Here is a 22,887-nt window from a genome sequence, read left to right on the forward strand (position 1 = left end):
GCAAACGAGCAGTGACTTTTACTTTTTAACAGTTCCAATGAAACCATTCTGCTAGGGAGAAGAGGAGAAAGGTCCCAAGAAAGGTTCACAGAACATCGCTAAATACACAAATGTCACGTTCTGGTAACAGTTTCGGTTTCCTCCTTGAAAGCGTTCCTGTCAAAAAGGGCCGCTGAGCATAGAGCACTCGCACGCAGCCAAAGCGCTTTGCTATGGCAACCGGTGTCTCTTCCTGAGCCGAGAACAAGAAGGCTCAGCGTCAAGGCTGTCCACAACGCCGCATTCAAGGGTGTTATACAACAAAATGTATTTACATTCTTAAATACAGCTCAGGTGAACAGACAGACAGGACAGGCAAGCCTGTTGCTATGCCAACAAGAGAGCTTGCTGTGAAAAGCTTTCCTCAACACACACACACACATGCAATGTCAATCGCAGAGAGAGAGAGACAGAGAGAGAGAGACAGAGAGAGAGACAGAGAGAGAGAGTGTGAGAGAGAGAGAGAAAGGATCAACCTAAAGAGGTGTTTGTCAAATTTCCTTTTACTGCTAATCAGCGAGAGAAACAAAATACAGCTACACACTGTTCTGAATACAACATGGAAGGGTGCAATTACTCAGTCATAGCGGTCGATACTGCCGTATTGTGGTGGCCGACTGATTCGGCCCCAAACAAGAACAGTTTCAGTGAAAATTGCCCACTGTGGACTGGAGATCCAGCACAGACAGCTCTGAAGGGTCTTGTCATAACCTAAAACAATCAACAACACTTGACACAGAATGGCCAAGGATAAAAACAGACCCATGGGATCGACACTTTAGCACCACAGAGTTGTAGCAAACAAGGCCTCCCCCACCCCCTTTCCACCCCTACCCCTCCCCAAAACCTCCAACCTCTCTGCATGCAAAAAATAAATATATTCCCTGCAGCCCTGTGGGGTCGATGCAGAAATACATTACACCTACAGCACTCCCCAGACGGGTGGGCCGAGCAGCTGAGCCGTCGCCAAAGAGACGGGCAATAGTGTGCAATACCCAGCGGCCTACTCCACGTGCCAGCCACAACACTGGCACACCTCTGGAGACCGATTTCTCTCTCTCTCTCTGTCTGACTCTGTCTCTCTTTCTGTCTCTCTTTCTCTCTCTCTCCTCTCTCCCCCCCCCTCTCTCTCTCTGTCTCTCTCAAGAATCGCTCACTGCCTGGGAGTGATAAACAGCAATGGGAGACATTGTGAAATCACATGGGGTCATACAAAACAACTAGGGCTACAGAGACAGCAAGTTCGGCCTCAGTTTCTGAAGAGACCATGTTAATAACAAGCTTGACCCTTACACATAGTGCTTGGCTTAGAATGAAAAGAAAAACACACCAAAAAAACGCTCTAGATCTCAACCAAACTGCAGCTTGGTGAGGAGTTCAATTGTTGTCATGTTTTCATTGGTGTCATGTAAACACAATCTTTAAGCATGCAGGTAACGCATATTTCCCTTTGTACCTATTTACAGAACATAGCTGTTTTTCTAATGAGAGACACAATATCTCCCTAATGAAAATACAGCGTAAATGGGTTTATTCATGATGGAGATGAAGTGTAGAAGTGGAGCCAGGGCACTTGGGCCTCCAAGGCCCACAAATTGGCCTTTTTCTCCGAACTGCTCAATATTTAATGCACAAGTGATGCAATCCTTCACACCCCTGGCCATTCACAGGCCAACACTGAAAGTAAAACTTGTCATATTTGTGCCTAAAATCAATTCAAAGTCCAATTTTTTTTTTCTTTCCATAACAGGCCTGTGCTTCTAAAATCTCTTGGGATTCCTTACTATCAACAAAACAAGTGACTGCAATCTCTACACACAGCTTCTTAATATAGAAAACAGCTAGCCATTAGGCCGGCAAGCCTAATATAAATAAATAACAGCTGAACTAAAGAAATTGTTTTTTTTAAGGTGGAATCTAGCTAGCGCACAAACAACTCATGACATGGCTCTGCATGCTACTACAAAAGGACTATAATCCCCACCATCGTCATGTCAAGTGCAGTGGGGTGGCTGACTGCCATAAATATACCATATACCAGGTCCTTTATAGCTAAGTAGTGTCCCCTACACAGAGTGGCACAATTTCTCAGAAAGAATCTCAAAAATGTGCTTACATTTCACAAAAAATGCTTACATTTTTTACGAAGAACTCCAGGGTGGCATAGGCTATAGCAATGCCATCGTGTGTGCTGGTGCCACGGCCAAGCTCATCCAGGATGACCAGGGAGCGAGACGTTGCCCGGGCCAATATCTCCGAGGCTTCCACAAGCTCCTCCATGAAAGTGCTCCGACCCCTCGAGATGTTGTCGGAGGCCCCCATCCTGACAGAGGGAGAAGAGCAGTGGGTGTTTAGTAAAGTGTCCAGGAAGAAAAAAAGTTAATAATCTACCAATTATCAACAGTCATCGAATTACACCGGTACCTTTTCAAACACTAATTATAATTAGGCACACAGTGATGTGGAAAATGAATGCCAGCCGAGGGATGCAGCCAGATCATAAATCATTTGAACATATCCCTCTCTTTAGGTGCGATACATGGCGGCAGTAATTGCACTAATACAATATCTGCCATCAATTACACAGGCCCCCTCTACTGGAATAGTGTGCGGGTGGCACGATGACTAATCAGGTCACTTCGAAGCGACCGTTTGGCATCAGTCGGAGCATCTGCCTTCGCAGACAGACGAAAGAGGAGACGGGAGATGACAAACACACTGAGCATGACTCTAGGCACTGATGAAGATGATCTTGTTTGAGTTGAGTTGGTGTGGGTGTTGTCCAGAAAAGCTCTTACTCACTGACTAGAAGAAAACCACTGGCTTTACGAGATCCACTAAAGATCTGGAGACCCGCTCAGTCACTCAAGAGTTCAGGCATAGATTTATAACGCAACTCAAAAAGCCTTCAAGGAAGTATTCATTTTTTGAATGTGAATGTTTGAATGTGAATTTGGATGTCTTTGAAAAACAAAAACTCCAGTGTTCTAGTGTTCCTTCTGGACATACAGTGATGAGGCTTTCCCCCCACACATCCTCCTTCTTCCCCCAGGAAGCTCCATGGTTATACTTGAAAGGGCTCTGCTGATTACAAGATTACCGCTCATTAGGTATTGGGAGAGAAATGTAAAAAATGACTTTGCCTTTCTTTTGAGGAAACACCATCTTATAATTATGTTATGATGTCCCATGGCCTGAGACCATGGGAAATTTTCCATAAAGCCGTTTTCTTTGCAGGATTTCACTGCATCCAGATGAGCCTGATAGTTCTGAGCCCAAAATAGATGAAAGTCGTACTATTACAGTGAACATATCAAACATGCTTCCACATTAGTCTTCCCACAACACACAATGATTTCCCTTAATGCAGCGTGCAAATTACAGGAGCGCAAAATCTTAGGTTACACGCAGCTCAGCCATTTTCATTTGCTTGTTTACAGAATATTTAGAGCACTGTGGGGAGTGCCGTTATCCTTGACCACATTTCTAAACAAAAGACAGCAGAGCACAGAGAGGCTGTGCGTAGAAGTCTAATGGCTCGGAAATAGTCACATTTTCTTTATACCGAGTCAGTGGAACATGAATTTGTAATTACAACGAACACAGAAAATCTTCATTCAAGCTCAATAAAGGCTATGCTTCAATTTTAGGGATCAGTAAGTCACATTATTGGCAACTTTCTTAAAGGAACATATCCAGACAACTCTATAGCCAATACCAACATGAATTACCAGTATAACAACCAAAGGTGTCTAGTGCTGGACACCAATTTAGAAAAACACATATTGGTAGGCTTAGTATGTGAACCAAGTAATCCCTACGGCCATCTTGTGGGACAATTTATTGGGTAACAACTCCGAGAATCCTTGATTTGGCTCAAGGGGCCATGTTCACAAATCTGTAGACTGAATCAGTATTACAGCAGACAAACATCCATTGATCGTCAGTGCGGTTATACCCTTCAACATGACTACTTTAGCAATACTTCTGTGGCTACTTTCAAAGTTTGTGATGGTTCAGTCGTGTTTTCCTTAACCTTCCCTTAACCAACACTCAATACAGACAATTTAGTCCAACAGTGTAACAGCACATTTTAGACCTTCTGCAGTCTGCCAAGACAGACTCAGAGGTGACAATTCAACATAATGTGACTGACAAATGATAGAAACAGAGGCAATAACAGAATTTAAAATGTGTAAAGTAATTGCATAAATTCCCTTTTCCTTGTAGCTTTTCTTTTGCATTCCGTTTAATTTCCAGTTTCCATAACAACCTCTGAAAGATGTGAAAATGTGCTTTGTAATATTGTCCACAATTCAGTAAGAGTCTGTCCACTATAAAATCCCAGGGCCATGGAGTCATACAGAACTTGAAACAGAACACAACTGATAAGAATAAGACTACAACTCGGGCCTACACCGGGTGGACAATAGCGAGGGGATCACTCTCCAGTTCCTACTAACATTTATGATTGGTGAATGAATGTATGATTTATCCCCATAACTGCTTGCAAATCTGAGTATTTTTCAGTCAGTCAGTTCAGCATATCAGTTGGAATATCAGCATCTTTAAGATACACATTCACACACAAAAGTGTGAGACTTCAATTCTAACTTACACTGAATAAAAACAAAATGGCTACAACCTGTACTGTTAAAAAAAAAACATGTAGGCCCCAGCCGTGGCGCGGCTGGCTGGGGCACCTGCACCGTACGCCGGCGACCCGGGTTCGATTCCCACCCCGTGGTCCTTTCCGGATCCCACCCCGACTCTCTCTCCCACTCGCTTCCTGTCATTCTCTACTGTCCTGTAAATTAAAGGCATAAAAGGCCAAAAAAATATACTAAAAAAACAAAAAAAAAAACATGTAACATTTTTAAAAAAAATTCATGCCGTCATTATGGGGTTTTGTGTGTAGAATTTTGAGGGGGAAAAAATAATTGAATCCATTTTGGGATAAGGCTGTAACATAACGAAATGTAGAAAAAGTGAAGCGCTGTGAATACTTTCCGTATGCACAGTAATCAAGGTATTATAGCCATCTAAGTGCATCAGTCATTTCACACAGAGCCCTGTTCTGATGTGTGTTTACCTAACGCCCCTGTCCTACCGCAAAACAAACAGAGACTGGGTGGCTGCAGAGCCTAGCCTCCAGGCTGAACTTTAATTGGCTTCTGTTCTAACGTGATCTTTAACAGTTAATTAGAAATAAAAAAGCAAGCGTCCCCCCGAGAGGAGAGGCAATTAGCTTTCATTCCCTAGATACGTCACACGGCAACAATACTCAGGAAGGAGAAAAAGAGAAAAACAAAAAAAAGACAATAGATAAAATGACATAGCTTGCCCTCAAAATCTTTTTACTGTAATGAAATCTTGATCTAATTATATCAAGGTTAAATAAGCTGTTAAGATTTTAGACATCTCAACTATATAGTGGCTGAGTATGATGTCATTTTATAATTCATGCCCATTTTGCCATCCATGGCTTATACAGTTTTTACAGAAATGTTACAGTACCCTCCAGAATTATTGGCACCTCTGCTAAAATTGACTAAAATAGTATAAAACATAATCTGTTGGTGATTTATTGTAATCTCACAATGAAACAAAATAGGAAAAATACAACTTTAAAGGGAAGCAAATTTATTTTGAGAAAAAGAAAAATCTCATAAAGAAAAAAATATTTTTAACTAAAACACGTTGCTCACAATTATTGGCACCCCTGAAAAATCTTATAAACAAAACCTAACAGAAGCATTTTCCTATCTAATTTCAATTTAATTAAGTTCATCAGAGTGTCTGTAAACTTTCAGAAGTAGATCATGATTTTCTTTTTCACTATGGTATGAAAATAAAGTCACACAGAGGCTGAATCCTCTAGTCATTTTTCAACATCGGAAAGACAAGAGAATACACTAAATTCAAATAAAAAGAAAGTGTGTTGACATTTGTAAGTCAGAGAATGTCTATGACAACTAGGTACTTTGTTGAAAATGCCTATATTTACAGTTAAAACAATTATTAATTATATGCCTATATTTACAGTTAAAACAATTATTAATTATTATAAAGGTTCTAATCATCTGGAAATGTGACAAATATGCTTGGACAAAGACTCATGGTTATCTTGCCCCCACGTACAGTATGGAGGATGGTAAGATAGGCAAACAATTCCATAAGAACTACTATTGGAGAGTTACAGACAAAGGTATCATCTTGGGGTCACCAAGTCCCCCAAAAAATCATCAAAAGTGACCTCACTGCTAATAGATTATTTAGAGGGCATGCCAGGTAAAAGCCTGTCCAGTCATTTAATTACCAATGTAAACGGCAGGAGTTACTGAATGGTACAGTTACTTTGTCTGGAAGTGTGGTCTATTGTCAGATAAAATTAAAATTGCGCTCTTTGGCTAGAAACACTTTAGGTGTGTTTGGCATACATAGAAGAATGGCTATACTGAAAAGAACCCCATGCCTAATGAGAATTATGGTGGAGGGGCTGTGCTATTGTGGGGCTGTTTTTATTCCCAAAGGCCTTAGGAACCTAATTAAGGTGCATGGTTTCATGAACACTAAGAAAAACCTGAACATTTTCAAAGGAAGTCTGTCAATCTCTGCCAAGACACTAAAAGTTGGTCATGATTGGATCATTCATCAGGTCATTGAACCAAAACAAATGTTCAGATCAAAACCAATATGGTTTGCTGAACACAAAATCAAGCTTCAGACATTGCCATCTCAGTCCCCTGATCTAAACCCCATAGAAAAACAGTGGGGTGAGTCAAAGAGGAGAATCGACAAGTGTAGACCTAGGAATCTGGACGATCTAGAGAGATTTTGTAAACACAAACAGTCTTGCTTTGTATTCTCCAACTTTATGGGGTGTCATAGGAGAATATTACAAGCTGTTTTATTGGCAAAGGGAGGCTTAAGAAGGTATTACAAGCAGGGGTGCCAATAATTGTGAGCGAAGTGTTTTTGTTAAAAATATTTATTTCTTTATGAGATTTTCCTTTTTCTCAAAATAAATTTGCTTCCCTTCAAGGTTGTATTTTTCCTATTTTTTTTTCATTGTGAGATTACAATAAATCACCAACAGATTATGTTTTATACTGGTTTTTAGTCAACTTTAGCAGAGGTGCCAATAATTCTGGAGGGTACTGTAAATGTACTGATAATGGAATACGTTTGTGCTCACTGGCTCCCTGAGGACCATTTTGAGCAGTGTGCAGAGAGAATCTCGGCGAATCAGACGAGAGATTCAGCAGCAGTAATGCTGATGTTTGACTCCAGTGAGGACCAGGTCTTTGGTAAGCCATGTACTTGCACCAAAATGAAAGAACTGCAATTATTTCCATGATTGGACATTTGTTTCCAATGAAATTCCTCTCAACGTCTGCCTGTCTGCCATGGACGGGGTTCGCTAGTTATGGTTCATTGGCGCTGTTCCCTTCCCCAAAGCAATAGAGTTACTCTATTGGATCATAACTAGCGAACCCCGTCCATGGCAGACAGGCAGACTTTGAGAGGAATTTCATTGGAAACATTGAGGAGCTTTTCCTGCTTGCCAAGTCAGCTGAAACTCGAGCGCCGCAACCAGCTCTCAAGAACATGCTACGAGAGCACAGAAGTCACACCTGTTTCTAATTAGATAACTGTATAGGCACAACGCTGTTCACACAGAGCGTTGTTATACCCTGTGTATCAGCAGAAAACAGGCCTCATGTTCCCAAACAAGGTCCCCGCACCATCAATTAATACCCAAGCCTAAGAGCAAACAGAGGGTGTGTGCCAATAGAACACAATGAAAATTGATGACAAACAATGTTAGGCGACGGTGGTGATCCAAGTCTCATCTGTAACTCGCCAATTCTTTGATTGTTTATCTTAAAAAAAACAGATAGGATGCAAATGTAAGATGAAAGATTGAAAGATGGTATTGGCTGCTCATCTATCATTCAATTAGTGGTGCAAGTCGAGGGGAATCGGACGTAGCGACAGCGCAACGCTGGACAATACTGTTATCAGGCCATTTTTCATGTCTAAAGTGGAAACATGAAAAGATTACTCAGGATTAGTGTGGATGTTATTTCCAAAAATAGCCGTGCGGGCACAATTCACAAGTAAGATGGATGGGAGAAAGCAAACATCTGTTGAATCTGACGTAGTATAGGTTTCATAACAAGCGATCTCCACTCACTGTGTAATGCAAGAATTAAGGCTGTAAAATGTACGTTTTCTTTAAATCAGGTGGCATTACAGACAGAAGAGAGCTATCCTCCAATGAAATAGGATCTGACATTTCACTGATATAAAGTGTCTCGTTCACATTTTTTAGACAGACATAAAAAGTTCACCAGACATATCTAATCATCACGCTGACGTCTACTTTTTGAGAATTCTGGATAAAAACAAAATGTCTATTGAGTTCATATGGGTACAGCAACACAGAAGTACCTGAGAAATGTCTGTGTAGAGGTTCTCTCTCTTCTTTTCTCTTTCTTCAAACTATTTGATGAGATTTTGGCATTGAGGGGAACATGCCACATACTACTGTTAAAACTGAAACATCTCACTACTCAGCAGATCTGTATCCTTTGTCCTGACAAATGAGACATGAATGTCTCACTTATCCATACACCATCCGTCAAGGGTGGTAACCTGCTTGGAGGCTCATTTTCTGATCATGTTGTCCATATTCATTTCATGTACTTCCTTCACAGACCTTAAGCTGAAGCTGTGGATGGACTGTGCTGGGTTTTATGTCTGCACATTCAGATGTTTTCAACTACAAGCAATTTGTGTGTGCTTTAGTACCGCTGTCATGGTCACAATGTGACTTATGATCCGTCTGCTAAGCAGTACAGCTGGGTGCAGCATTTTGTTCCAATTATCAAGGGTGTAAACTCGAAGACAACAGAGTGAAAGACTACAGAGACAACTTTTTGATTCCCTCTTGTATCTCCTAGAAACGCTTGTCTCTCAAGTGTGCTTTATTTGACAACACGGCTTGTATAATGTAGAACAAAGCCAGGACATCACTGGAAGTGCAGAAAAAGAGAAGAGACACAATGTACTGCTGACACAAAAGAATAACACCATAAAACCCTAATCACCAGCTAGACACTGAAGAGTCGATTAGGAAGAATACACAATAATGTCTCACTCTTTCTCTCACTATGGTACACCCTCATAAGTTACAGGATGCTAATTTATATTTATTTTATTTACCAGATAATTTGACCCTACAATTACTTGAGGTTAAAGAAGTACACTGTGATAGCAATAAATGTATGGTTAAATTTATAATAATTTAACTTCAAGACTACTTTTAGTTAGCCATGTAACCCTTCATGGTTTTAAACAAAGACCCCATCCCCTCCCCCAATGGAATGCTAATGTGCTGGTTTAAGGCCTATCACTTACACAAGACAAAGGATGCTTCCTTGATATAATGTATCCATGTATCATGAAATGTAAATGTATTCATGTCTGGTATCATTTTGATAGTCTCATTACAAGGATTGTAATGATGTGATTGTGAGAATGTTTGGAACATTCTATAAGTGATATTTCTGATATATAAGATATCTCTCCTCATGCTATTCATATAGGTGTGAAGTGGGTGTGAGTAGGTGTGTCTGATACCAAGTGAAGAGCCAACCAAGTGGGATTGTTCTTGGCGCCATTTTGTTCTTTGTTTAAAACATTTAAAAGTAACTAAACTGCAATGTTTGTCAGATCAGATTTTCTAGACTTGGACTAAGGATGTAGCGGAAGAGAGGATAAGTTGGCTACAGGCCAACCTAGGCCTACATAGACCATAGACCTTTTTTTGTACTCTCTCTCAGCTTGTAACATAATAAACCTGATTCCTGAGTTTTTCCTGAAGTTCGCCAGTCTAAGATCAATATTAAGTAATTATTCACCTACAATTACTTTCAACTGTCACCTGTTTGTGTGCTTTGAGGACATCAAACTCATGCTCTCTTAGTGTGAATGTGAATGCTTTAACCTGCTAACATGGACACTGAACAGAAAAACAACAACTAACACAGCAAGGTGGGTAATGGAAACTACCTTTTGCGCTGTAAGCACCTTGAGGGTCAGAGGCATGTTTGCTGGACCGGTGCGTTACCTGGTGTAGATGCCGTCCACAACCCCTATGGAGGCCTCCTGGGCCGGGACGAATGAGCCCAGCTGGGCCATGATGGTGATGAGGGCCACCTGGCGAATGTAGGAGCTCTTCCCTCCCATGTTGGGTCCCGTGATGATCATGGTGCGTTTCCCCTCACCCTGGACGGCAGGGGGCACAAGAGACAGACAGGAGTGGACGGTGTGATGTTGGTATGTCTTTCATTTCAGTTATATTTGCAAGTAGGAGCATGTCTCTATCCCTCTTTTGATAGTTACTTTACTTTTCACAGTAAAAACTTCCTTTCTTTTGGCCACACACAAAGACTCTATTTCTCTGTGAATGTAGGACAACCAAAGCACATAATCTAGTGCCAGCCAAAATGCCAAAGCTGTGTTTGTAAGATCATTTGGATGCATATTTATGAGGGCCTGGTCTGAAGGACCACTGGGTTGATTCACATTATCCAGCATATATGAGGCATTATGACTTCTGGCTGGAAGGTCAAGATCATTCTCTCAGATTACCCCATGGCTTGAGGAAAGAGGTGACCCTATGATAGCCTCTCCGCAGCTTGCAAAAGACAGTTGTGACAACGCTGATTACAAGTCATAATCATCAACAATGTTTAGATATGCTCTGTATAACTTGGACTTGTAATGTCCTCCTTTTTGGCCGTTTGTCCGCCTTTTTGACAATGCTTATAAGTAGCAATGATACAAGTACTCCGTTCTTGAAGTTGCACGGCTGGTTTTCTCTGTAGCAACTCGCTACCTCTATGCTGTATAGGTATGCTATTCGCCAATTACAAGTTTGTTTACCATCAAAATGGGTTCGTAAAGGTGAAAATCTTGCATAGTGTACCTTTAAAAATTAATATTATTAATTTAATTAATTAATATTATTGCTTATCGGTTTTTGAAATTTAAATATTGAAGTCGGTATCGGTCTTTAAAATCCCATATCGCTTGGGGTCTAGAATGTGACATAATGTCATCAATCAATGTCATTATGTGATATCTTTCACAAAGCAAGCAAAGGGAACCGTTGACTAGGCATTTCTAAATAAATTAAATCATGAATTCTGGGAAAAGAGAAAAAATGCTACAAAAGTGTAATTCATTTTAAATGTGGTGAACATAGTATTGTATGTAGTTTTTAAAATGTGTGGACAAAGAGGATACTAGTGATAGTATTCTATTTTCCTGAAAAATCTAAATTGAATTAAAGGGTTAAAGCGCTACGGTTTGATGCTGACCTGGCACTCACAACATGCGCCCCAAATCAACAAATGATTTGAAGAGCACTACATTTAGGGACTATGGGAAGACATGAAAGAAACACTTGACTCTTGCCCAACAATACTGATTCCATAAAGTGAGTAAGGTGATTTTTTTTTTTTTAAAGATTTTTATTTCAGTGCTATCACTCAAGCAAAAACATTTGATTTTCGAGACCAAAGAAAACTCCTTTGATCACAGTCGAATGTCTCAAGAGTGGAGAGTTTTGCGGTGAAAGAATGTGCTTGGCACAAGTGGGCGGTTTAACTTGAGATGCTATAAATTCGCTCGCTTTTCCCCCCCAGACCCTTTAAAGGAAGCCGTCCAATGGATCTGCGAGGAGAATAATGCAATGGCTGGCAAAGCCAAATGCAGATTATTACAGTGGAGTGGGTAGGCAGGTTGGCTTGTAATTCCAGAACATTTTCTGAGCACTGAGGGGAAAAAAAAAGGATTAACCTAACTGCTTTTAAAAATCAGAATCGCCTTAGCCATCTTCCATTTTTCTTTTATTCAATATCAAAAGCATCCACAGGTAGTTACGATGAACACACACACACACACACACACACACACACACACACACACACACGCACACATACTGCCTTTGGTGTTGCTGAGAGGAATATGACACAATGGGACATACATCTCAGCACCATGGGAGCGGGCCTCACCTGCAGCTGCGTGTCGTTGGGCACATACTGATCCTGTTCGCCCAGCAAGACATCAATTACCGGGTGCCGGCCCTCTCGGATCACGATCTGACGCTCCCCTTCCAGCACCTCCGGCCTGGAATAGAACAGGCAAAGTGCATTTTTAGGGACTAAATTCCTATTTTCTTCACAGAAGAACTAAATAGGGAGAACTATTACACTACACAGAGAGTTATTAACTATTCAAATGTTTTAAATACATTTCATATACATCCATATCTATATACTATTGATCACAGAGAGCTATTTTAATATTCCACATAAAGTGTTTTCTGAAAGAAGAAGCCCTTTATGTGGCAAAAAGTGTTCTGCAGAGCTGAAGACAACTATTCAACAAGAAGTCTTCCAAAATATTTCTATAAAGTAGAGACCTTTGAAGGTTCTACCCGTAGGAGTAAAAGAAACTCCTACTCCCTTTTAAAACTCTGCAGTGGAGGACGGTGGGGGGGTGTTGTTTAGGACCTGGACTGCGGGTGGGTGGGTAACCCTAGTTGCAACAGGAGAAACCAGGCATTCGTATAGAGTGGGGTGGGGGTGTAGTTGGTATAAAAAAAAACTGCCTTCAAAGTCAAATCCACTCCCCCACACAGACTGTGCGTGTGTGTGGTAAGCATTCTCCCACTGGATTGTGAACACAATCTCCCTCCCTCTCCTCAGTTATGAGACCTCTATTTTAGAGACATTGTGTTGCAACACTGAACAATCTGAGGAAGTTGAAGTTAATGAATTAACCGTTTCCTAACTGCTCATTTTTCTCAAAACAATTCTAAGCCTGACGGGAAACACAATAACTCCACTGTGCGCTGTAATGCTCTTTCATATTAAGCCAGTGCAAGACCATTCCTGAGGAGAGGACCAAGCCAGCAACGGGTATGACAAACAGCTGGAAAGATGAGCCATGACAGCCACTGCAGAAGGATATGAGAGAATGAAAAGCCCAACCTCATTACATCACCTGCAGTAATTGTTTTCTTTAGCAACCTGCGCCAATGAGATGAGGCAGTCCACGGTTGCTAGGTGACACACGGCTTTCCTCAGAATGTAGTAGTGCTCCCCAAACAAACTAAAAGGAGATTTAAAAAAATAATAATGAAATTATACACATGCAGACGACAGGGGAAGAGATTTTAATCATTTCCAAGCATGCTAAATCCACATTTCTGAGTTTTTTCCCCCATGTCATGAGGCTAAAATGCCAGCTTAGCCAGAGAGGGGCTGGAGAAGTCTGCATGCAACAGACAGCCTCCCGTGGGATGATGGGAAGGGAAGGAGGGAGAGAGGGAGAAGAGCTGGGGTTTACATACTGCAGAAAGTTGATCCACTCGCGGCCGCAGTCAATAACCAGCTGCTCTCGGAGCTGCAGGAGCTGGCGGTGCTTCTCCACGATGAAGGGAGTGTGGTAGCGTCCCACGACCTTTGTGCTGAAACAAGAGAAAGAAAGAGAGAGAGAGAGAGGGAGGGAGAGGGAGAGAGAGAGAGATAGAGAGAGAGAGAGAGAGAGAGAAGAGATGAAGCTACAGAGAAGACTAAGCAGGAGTTGAGGCTTAAAGGATCGAACTGGGCTCTTGGGGGCACTTCCGCTGTGAGGGAAGGCTGCCTGGTGGCAGGAGTGGGATGCCGAGGGCAAACACAAAGAGAGCTCCAGAGCACACACTCTCCCCCTCCATTTCAAAATAGTCCACACACCACAGCACCACAGAAGTCCAAAAATGTTATTACGTAAAAGAAAGTCCAACAAAACATTATTATGTAACAGAGGGTCGAAGTAATATACAAGTAAGAAAATCAGACAATGATCATTTTCATTAAGTGTTGCTGGTCTTGGGGAGCTGTTGATGTGGTGCATGTGGCTGCAGCGTCAATACTACATTCAGGTTTGAGTGCCCACGGAGACCTGGGCTCAAATCCCACCCGCTGTCATATCCTGATTCCACCCCATCTCTCTCTCTCTCACTCGCTTCCCGACACTCTACCCTGTCCTACCTAAATAAAGGCAAAATGGACAAAAAAATACACTTAAAATTGTTGCTTCACTGCGACAAATAGGGTGTGTGAGTGAAAAATCATTTATATGCACTGTATGCAGACAGAAAGATATTATTAGATGCCCCCTACACTGTGGTCTCCTTCCTGGAGTGTTTCTGTATCCCTTTCAATTCTGCATTCAGACATGTTGACAGGCTGTTGCCTCATACCTGCTGATCTTGCTCCAGTCGCCTGGCACTTTAGATGACATGGAGTTCTTCACCTCAATCAGGAACTGAGTGGGCAGAGGAAGGATAGAGAGAGAGAGAGAGAGAGAGAGAGAGAGAGTGAAAAGAAAGAAAAGAAGAAGAGATAAAAAGAAAGGCAGAGTCAAAAAGGGGCGAAAACTGATTATTCTCTTCACCAGCTACATGTGAAATACAGAAAAGGTGGATTAATCGCCCATTGTAATGGCCTCCCATTAGGTCACGCCGGCTAACTGACTTTTAGGGCGAAACGCAATAAACAAGCCTCTGTTCTCAGCAGGCCACTATAAATAACGGCAGGCGAAAATCAGCAGGCGAGACATGCGAGAGCGCTCTGATTAAAAGGCTGTGAGAGAGCAGGACAATGGTACAAATCCCAAACTAGATCACCGCTCAGACCATCCATCTTACCACAGGGAACAAACCCATCAGTCTCCCTGTCCATGCACATGCACACAAACACACACACACACACACACACACACACACACAAAAAAACAAGACAGCACTCACATGAGGCACATTCCCACACACACACACACACACACACACCAACACACACACACACATATGCCTCCTCCTCTGCCAGAGCATAACCATGTGTGTGGCCCGATCAGGTCACCAGTGCTCAGCCGTGACCCCCGTGTCAGCCCTGAGTGGACAGCAGGAGGGCCAATCAGCACAAACAAAATGAACGCCGTGCCACAGTACAGAGAGAGAGGCAGCAGGTGTAAATATGCAATCCTGCTGGGTATTCCAGAGAGGATGCGATGGGATGGGAGAGAGGGAAGAGAGCGGAGAACGAAGACAGGAGAGAGGAGAGGGCGGCATACTAATCCACACAGTGCCGCCTGTCTGTCCGTCACGGCCTTGTCTGAAGGGGCGGACTCGCAGGGGTCACTTTCTGGAAGGTGTGGAGGGGAGTGCTAATCTGATTCACACACGCTTGGCTCTGACAGGGAAGCTACACCAGGCGCGTAACTGAAACGTTCCGTTCGCGACGTGTAAAATCCATTTTTTTTCCCGAACGTACGCGCCGCTATCACGTCTGGTGTGGTTACTTCCATTGATTACAGTGGAAGCTAATTGTTGCAGCAGACGCAATGCGAACGGAACGCTTCAGTTACGCGTCTGGTGTAGCTTCCCTGTGAGGGTCAGGGCATATATATAACAGCATGTCAGCATGATAACAGCATGTTATATAGTAGGTAGTGTGTACACTGATCACTTATTTTTTACATTTCTAAATCTGGGAAAGTCTTTCAGGTAAAATGTTAATAGTTGCTATGTTTTTTTTTTTTAATTATTACTTTTTAAACAATTTTTGCCCTTTTTTTGCCCAAATTATTGCCCTTTTATGCTTTCATGTACTATCACCATGTGTGTTTTATGTTTTCTTATTATTATTTGATTATTATTCTTTACTTTTTAAACTATTCTTTGACTATTGCCCTTCTATGCTTTCATCAACTATTCCGGTTTGCTTTTGTTTATTTAAAGCACATTGAATGACCTCTGTGTATGAAATGCGCTGTATAAATAAAGTTGACTTGACTTGACGCTATCTAGTTTCTTTACCTTGTATTGACAACTTTAACTAACATTTTGCTTAAATGAATAATAACCTAGTGGTATCAGGAGATATGTAGTGAGAACATAAATATACACTCTCATACACTATAATGTTTCGGTAACACTTTACTTGAAGGTATCTACATACAGTAAGAGTGACATGACATGACATGGTCATAACCCTAACTTGTCATGACAAAAACCGAATGACACTAACCCTAACTTGTCATAACAAAAACCGAATGACACTTAATGACAGAAGCGTTATGTCATAAATGTTTATGACTTAACGTTTATGTTTATAATGTTTATGACACGCTTATGTAGATACCTTCAAGTAAAGTGTAACCAATGTTTCTAATGCAATATGAACACAGCCACACTGGATGTGTACAACTGTTTTCATGTGTAATGCCTCATAAGACATCACTTTAGAATGAAACAGAGAACACAGATATAAACTCTTCTACTATGTACTAAAGAGGATTCAGCCTTCATGGAGCCCGTCCTTACCTCCTGTCCAGATACAGTAACGTAGTCCAGAGACGGGCTACTCAGAATGAGGCGGACCTCTCGCCGGTGCTCCAGGATTTCTTGCAGGGCCGATTGAATCTCTGCTTTCCTCTCACGGATCAGAGGGAAGTCCGTCAGGTCTGCAAAAAGCTCAGTCTTGTCCCCTTTCCTGTCGAGTCGTTCAACAGAAACCAAATTCTAAATCACAAAACTCTCACAAGAACTAAAGAAAAAAAAAAAAAAAAAAAAAAAAAAAAACTCACCTGAAATCTATGAAATTAAACAGCACAGAGAACCAATCCTGCACAACATTACCCCAAGAGTGAAAATACTATTGATACATGCGGGGCCCTATTTTAATGGTCTGAAACGGAAGTGTCTTCGCGCAAAACGCAAGTGACTTTGTGGGCGGATCTTGGGCGCTGATGCTATTTTACCAGCGAGATATTGACTGTTGCGCCCGACGCAAATCTAAAATGGGGTGGTCTGAAGTAGCTACATTAATCATGGGTGTGGTTTGGGCGTAACGTGCAATAAACCAATCAGAGCGTCATCTCACATTCCCTTTAACAACAGGCACGCTTGTTCCATAGCTGATTGCTATTATGGTGGCGTATTTGCCAGGCGCAGCCAGGAGCGTTCACAGCGCTATAATCACTGTTCAGTTGGGAACAGTTAGCTATTGATTTTTCCTCTTGACAAAATGTAATACAGAATTGTCACAAAGACATACTTTCCGATGTTTTGGGATCATTCTCACTGAATCACGAGGTTATGAATGCATGGTGATATATTTGCAATGTACAATGTAATCTAACATTACCTCTCTATAGACAATGCATATCTTCTGTCAGTTAATCGCTTCTCTCCCGTGCTGCCGCTGGGGCATTTGGGTTAAATGGCATCGGCATGCAGTTCAACATCACGTCTCCTTAAGTCCTCTAACATTTCCTAATTTATGTCATCAACACATCAGTGATTCGTGAAAATGTGTACGCTAGATTTATGCCTATTTTTTCACATGGACACCACACTGATTTCCCTCGAGTGGTAATATTTTTCTTTGAAATTATGTATGGTTTACAGAAATGGGAACTACATTGTATAGATGAGAGGAGCTAAGTGTGCGTTGCGCAGCACAGGCGGCCAAGCAAGGGCTTCGTTTAAGTTGACCTAACTTTCAACTCTTCACAGTATCCCATTAACTGCGTGACAGTAGACTATTTACAATATTTTCTGTAAAGCAGAGTTTGTAAACACGTTATCATCAACTTAATTCACGCACAACATTTATTTGAGCAGGAGAGAGAATAACAATGAATGGATGCAGCAACTACAGAAATTGTACAGAAATTGTAACCTTGCTGCTTTCTTGTACTATCTGTTGCTGGTTAACAGCACATGAAAAGCTGATTAAAGCTAATTCACTAACTCAAGACTTCAAGGCCATCATGGATATAAAATGTTTTTTGAAAATAAGGAAAGGATGGAGGGAACATAGCAAAGCTTGGTGCTTAAAACCTTACACAACGGTAAATTGGAACAAAACTAAAAGTAACTTTAGCCTATAAAGTTGTCCAGATTAATAGGTCGTAATTAGGCGTTGTTGTAAAGATATTGCATGTAGATGTTGTACTATATAGGCTACTAAATATTTAGGTCACCAATGCACGAACAAAACCGGGAAATGGACAAATATTATCAAGGCTTTGAATGTTTCCGTCTGTGCACGGAGGTGTCTGTAGATTGGTGTGCAACGCATTCATTCATGCAGGCCTGTGGTCATGCATGCGCCCTTAAAATAGCATCTGCATTTTCGCCAAGACTTTAGACCAGGGAGTTCCTGGTCTGTGGCGGAATTGTTTTCTGAAACCGCAAAATATCAACAGTGAACGTTTGCGCCGGAACACGCCCCGTCTTTTCGCTGAACCGCCCCCGTGGGCGCAATCGAATTCCCTAATTTACAGTATACAAAGTCAATTGCGCCCGCACGCAAGCCTGCGGTCTTACAAGTTCTAATCCCATGCACTACATGTCAAACTCAGCAAATTGCTCATCGTAGTCCTCTAGTTGTCCATTCAGTGTTTGCACTCTTTCTAAAGTCCTGGCACTATGAATAAACAAACAAAATAAACAAATTGGCTTGGACTAGAAGGGTGTGGAGAGGAGGATGGGTGAAACTTAATTGGCTGCTGAACTAAAGTATGAACAACTTTTTCACATAACCGAATCGCGGGCAATTCAAGCACTGACTTCCTTGTGCATGATAAATGGATATGTTAAAGGACCAAGTAAATTCCACTAGTGCTGGCCACTGGTCACTCACTTAGCGGCGACCTCGTTGAGCACCCTGAGGAAGTCTCTGGCGGGGGCCAGCAGCTGGGGCAGGCCCAGCACGTGGCTCTGGAGCAGGCCGGAACGCAGCTGGGTCTGGGCGAGCGGAGCCATCGACTGGAGCTCCACAGCCAGGCGCGCAAGCGTGCTGCTGATGAGGTAGAACTCCTGCGTGGAGCACTGCAGCGGCCAGCGCCAACACACACACACAAACACAAACACGCGCACAGACACACGCAAGTTGATATGCTAATTCACAAAGTCATAGTATGCATGTCAAATACTAGGCCTATATCCTAATCCATATTGGCAAATCTAAAATAAGGATAAAAACTGAAGAATAAAAACAGATTTAAAGCATACAAACACCGTGGTGGCCACATTCTTAAAAGAAGTTCCACTGCATACTATTACCCTTGCATTTCTTATTAGAATTCTTAGTAAGTTAAGTAGAGAGTGGTAACATTTGAGCTCTCTCCTAGCACATTCTTTGGCAGACTGTCTATATGGAAAGCAAGTAGAAAATCACTGTTAATTCAATTTTGGCTGAGTAATCACTATAAACGGGCCTTATACCAAAAGAGCAAAATCAATCTGTGCTTTAATAGGCCTCGTATTATTTAAATACACACATTTTTGTAGCATGGGGGGTTGTATCATATTTCAACATCAACAGATTAAGTTTCTCAGTTCATTATCATCCACAAATGAAACAGCACAGTCTTAGGTCAAATCAGAAGAAATTTCATCTAAGTGACATGAGAAACTATGAAACTAATAATCAACTTATTAATGAAAGGGAAAAATGAAAAAGAAAATGATACCTAATACCTATATTATCTACGCTCACCAACCACACACACGCACATGCACACACGCACACACGCACACACACACACACACACACACACACACACACACACAAACGTGCGCACACAAACGTACACACACACACACGTATTTCTAACCTTTTGAATGACTGACAGACTAATTATTATCTGCAGAGACGGGAGGTGGTTTTCTTCACTTGCCATTGATGGCACAATAGCGAGTGGAAAGAAATGTCTGTCTCTAATAATCAGTTACGGGGTCCATGAGAGCTCGCTGCAGGTCGGCCAGAGCTAATAAACGCTGCCTCCTGTCGCCGTCGTCGCTGCTCGGAGACAGCCCCTCGTCGCATCCACAGCAGCCCCCTCAGACAACAACCATCTCACTCCCACCCCCTTTTCATTACACTAATGGCTGCCCACATTCAGGAAGACCAGTTCATTAAGCATGGCGCGTTTCAGTGACCCCCCCCCCCCCCTCCCCCTCCCCCCAAAAAAAGGTGAGACGGGTGCACGGGCCGAGAGGGAGGGGAGTGTGAGGGGGCGCAGAGACCGAAATACGCAGCACTAACGCTCACCCACTGACACAACGCTGAGAAATTGACAATATTTGACAGCCCAGATTTAAACAGAGGCCATGTTTCCAAAGTAATCACCACAAGTTTGTAACAACAGTAAATGTCAGGTTGGAAACACAATTTTGACATGAACAGAGAAATACCCACACATTGAGCCTGCTAACTGGAGTATTTGATAGTCAGGAACCATCATGCATGGGCCACGCAGTCAATGTGATTTGGAAATCACGATTTAGCAGGGCTTGGTGGGTACCAGTGGGCAAAAAGTGAAAAACTTTTGAATTTGATCCTGCCTCTATTGCTCCAGTGATGTGTGAAAACAGGTCAAATGGGGTCAGTTAGCTCTGGACTACGCTTTTCCGTTTCCAGTACCTTTTTGTGGTAGATGCTGCAGATGCCCCTCTCCAGGTCAGGAAGCCGTTTCAGCAGGGACATGATGCTGGGCACGACACTGGAGTCGGAGGAGAGGATTTCAGCCACGGCGTCCTGTCTGTCACGGATCTCCCTAAAGACAGGACAAGAGCAAGAGAGATGGACAGACAGACAGACAGACAGACAGAAAGAGAGAGAAAGAAAGAAAGAAAGAAAGAGAGAGAGGGTTGGATGAATACAGATACATCCAGTAGTCCCTTTTACAGAAATATATTCTGATTCTCACAGGGAGTGGCCTTTCAATAAGGTCAAGACAGACACGGGGCTCAAATTTGTCTGGGAAGTAACGGCTGATAACACAAGGCAAATCGTTTTTTTTTTTTTTTTCGTTTGACACCAGGGGTCATGTGATTTCTTGTTATGGACAAATTACAAAGGCTCATAACATTGTTATGGGCGTGTGCTCTTGTAGATGAAATAACAATGAGTTTGCATCCAGAGGACTGTTAACAGCCAGCAGAAAAAAAATGGTTCAATACCACCATTCTTATTCATGAACAACACCACTGAAATGAACATATCAAACCAGGCTAATGCAATTGACCTTAATGGCCCTTTCTGTCTTGTTACAGGATTACATGTATTCATGGTCACCATGTGTTTTATATGTACCTATTAGTAAACTGCTATTAGTAATAGTATACCTACAATGATTACTTTATATGAAGCCAGAATACTTTGTATCACCCGAGGTGTAGACACTATGTCATTTAAATGTAGTGTTTACACAACAAAACAATGGAAACAATGCATGAAAACAGCAGCAGTATAAAAATGAAACTCAGACAATGTTAATCGCGCCGGATTTTGAGCGTGCTGAAACCTTTCCATGATAGCAATGTTTTACGCAGGCTTATGCTGGTTGAGGTCGCTATCCTTTGGGTTATGACAGGGGATTGGGGCTGTTGCATCACTACCCACTTGATTTCCTGGCGCCGGTACAAGCCCAGTGTTGAGTTCTGCCATCCCTCAGCAGAACACAAATCTGCTCTACAGGAGCCCAAGGACTTCAGAAATATTAAGCGGAGACAGACCGACAGACACACACACACACACACACACACACACACACACACACACATGCACACACACACACACAGACATGCACACACACACACACTTTCTCTCACTCACTGTTTGATACTCCAATTACCGGATTAAGTGGCTTCATCACATTGCATTATACAGATGTTAAGGTGATTGATGTTGATTGTTGTCTTTTTAGTCCACAGCTGCAAAAAAGACCTCTACCCTGTGCCAATACATCATAAGGGAACATTGATTCTGGTCTTGTATTCACACCAGTTCCCACTTACTGAACTGATTTAAGGGGCTGTGTCACCCATTTCTTCATCAGTCTCTTCCCAAACGCTGTCTGGGTATGGTCGAGCACCCACAGCAGACTCCCCTTCACAGCACCTGTAGTCTATCCACAGAAACACACACACACACACACACACACACACAATTAACCAGAACATTCTCCAAGGCACATAGAGAACAGGGGGGGGGGGGGGGGGAATCACAGATGTATTCACACACACAGCAAGTCCCTCCAGAAACAAATCATTGTCACGGTTGGAACTTTGACAAAGGAAGAAAAGATACACAAAGAAACTTAGACGCTTCTGAGAGGACCTCTCCTCACTACCTGGTTGCAGAGCACCTCCAGGTTCTTGAGGGTGGTGGCGTTGAGGACCATGCCTTCCGTCTCAGACGAAAGCCGTTTGAAGGAGCTGGAAAATAACACACAAGTGAGCAGCCTGAAAGGCCTCAATTATATGACAATGAAATGAGTTTTAAAAGACCCTTGCAATGCAAAGGCAGGAGGGAGGCTGAGGGCTGGAGAGCCCTATATGCAGATTGTGTTTGAGGTCCTCAATAATATATGCACTGGAACAAAGGTAAATTATCTTCAGACAAGGGCAGTTTCTCAAGAACTGATGAGGCATACATAATTAAAAGCAATTAGAGAGCCTGGCAAATCAGACACAGTTATTATCTTCAAACAGCGCCTTTAATCAAAAGTTAATTATGACTACTTTTACCAAGACAGTGCAGAGTGTTAGCGTGCTAATTAAAGCTGGATTTGTGACACAAATAAACACAAAGCATGTAAAAGCTCCTCAGGCAGAAGCAAGGAACACTATCCTGATATCATCCCCACATCAGCAGCAATCCCATGACAATGCTGACTGAACCCCTAACAGAGCTTACATGAAGGGGAGGGGTA

General features: G+C 42.2%; 1 protein-coding gene across 1 annotated transcript in view; it reads right to left on the reverse strand.

Moving 5' to 3' along the window:
- msh3 (mutS homolog 3 (E. coli)) overlaps positions 1–22,887 on the reverse strand; it is a 41,092-nt gene that overhangs the window by 5,791 nt on the left and 12,414 nt on the right. The window contains exons 11-21 of the mRNA XM_076270359.1: positions 22,306–22,390; positions 21,971–22,080; positions 20,595–20,727; positions 18,810–18,997; positions 16,484–16,652; positions 14,363–14,427; positions 13,472–13,588; positions 13,123–13,230; positions 12,129–12,243; positions 10,178–10,335; positions 2,176–2,362 (exon numbers count right to left, since the gene is read on the reverse strand). Coding sequence (XP_076126474.1) covers positions 2,176–2,362; positions 10,178–10,335; positions 12,129–12,243; positions 13,123–13,230; positions 13,472–13,588; positions 14,363–14,427; positions 16,484–16,652; positions 18,810–18,997; positions 20,595–20,727; positions 21,971–22,080; positions 22,306–22,390 — 1,435 coding nt within the window. The remainder of the gene's footprint in view (positions 1–2,175; positions 2,363–10,177; positions 10,336–12,128; positions 12,244–13,122; positions 13,231–13,471; positions 13,589–14,362; positions 14,428–16,483; positions 16,653–18,809; positions 18,998–20,594; positions 20,728–21,970; positions 22,081–22,305; positions 22,391–22,887) is intronic.

Source organism: Alosa pseudoharengus, unplaced genomic scaffold, assembly GCF_046254945.1.
Source record: "Alosa pseudoharengus isolate Yale_2024_CS ecotype anadromous, Long Island Sound unplaced genomic scaffold, YU_APseudo_1.1 YU_APseudo_1.1_scf_6, whole genome shotgun sequence".
NCBI lineage: Eukaryota > Metazoa > Chordata > Actinopteri > Clupeiformes > Clupeidae > Alosa > Alosa pseudoharengus.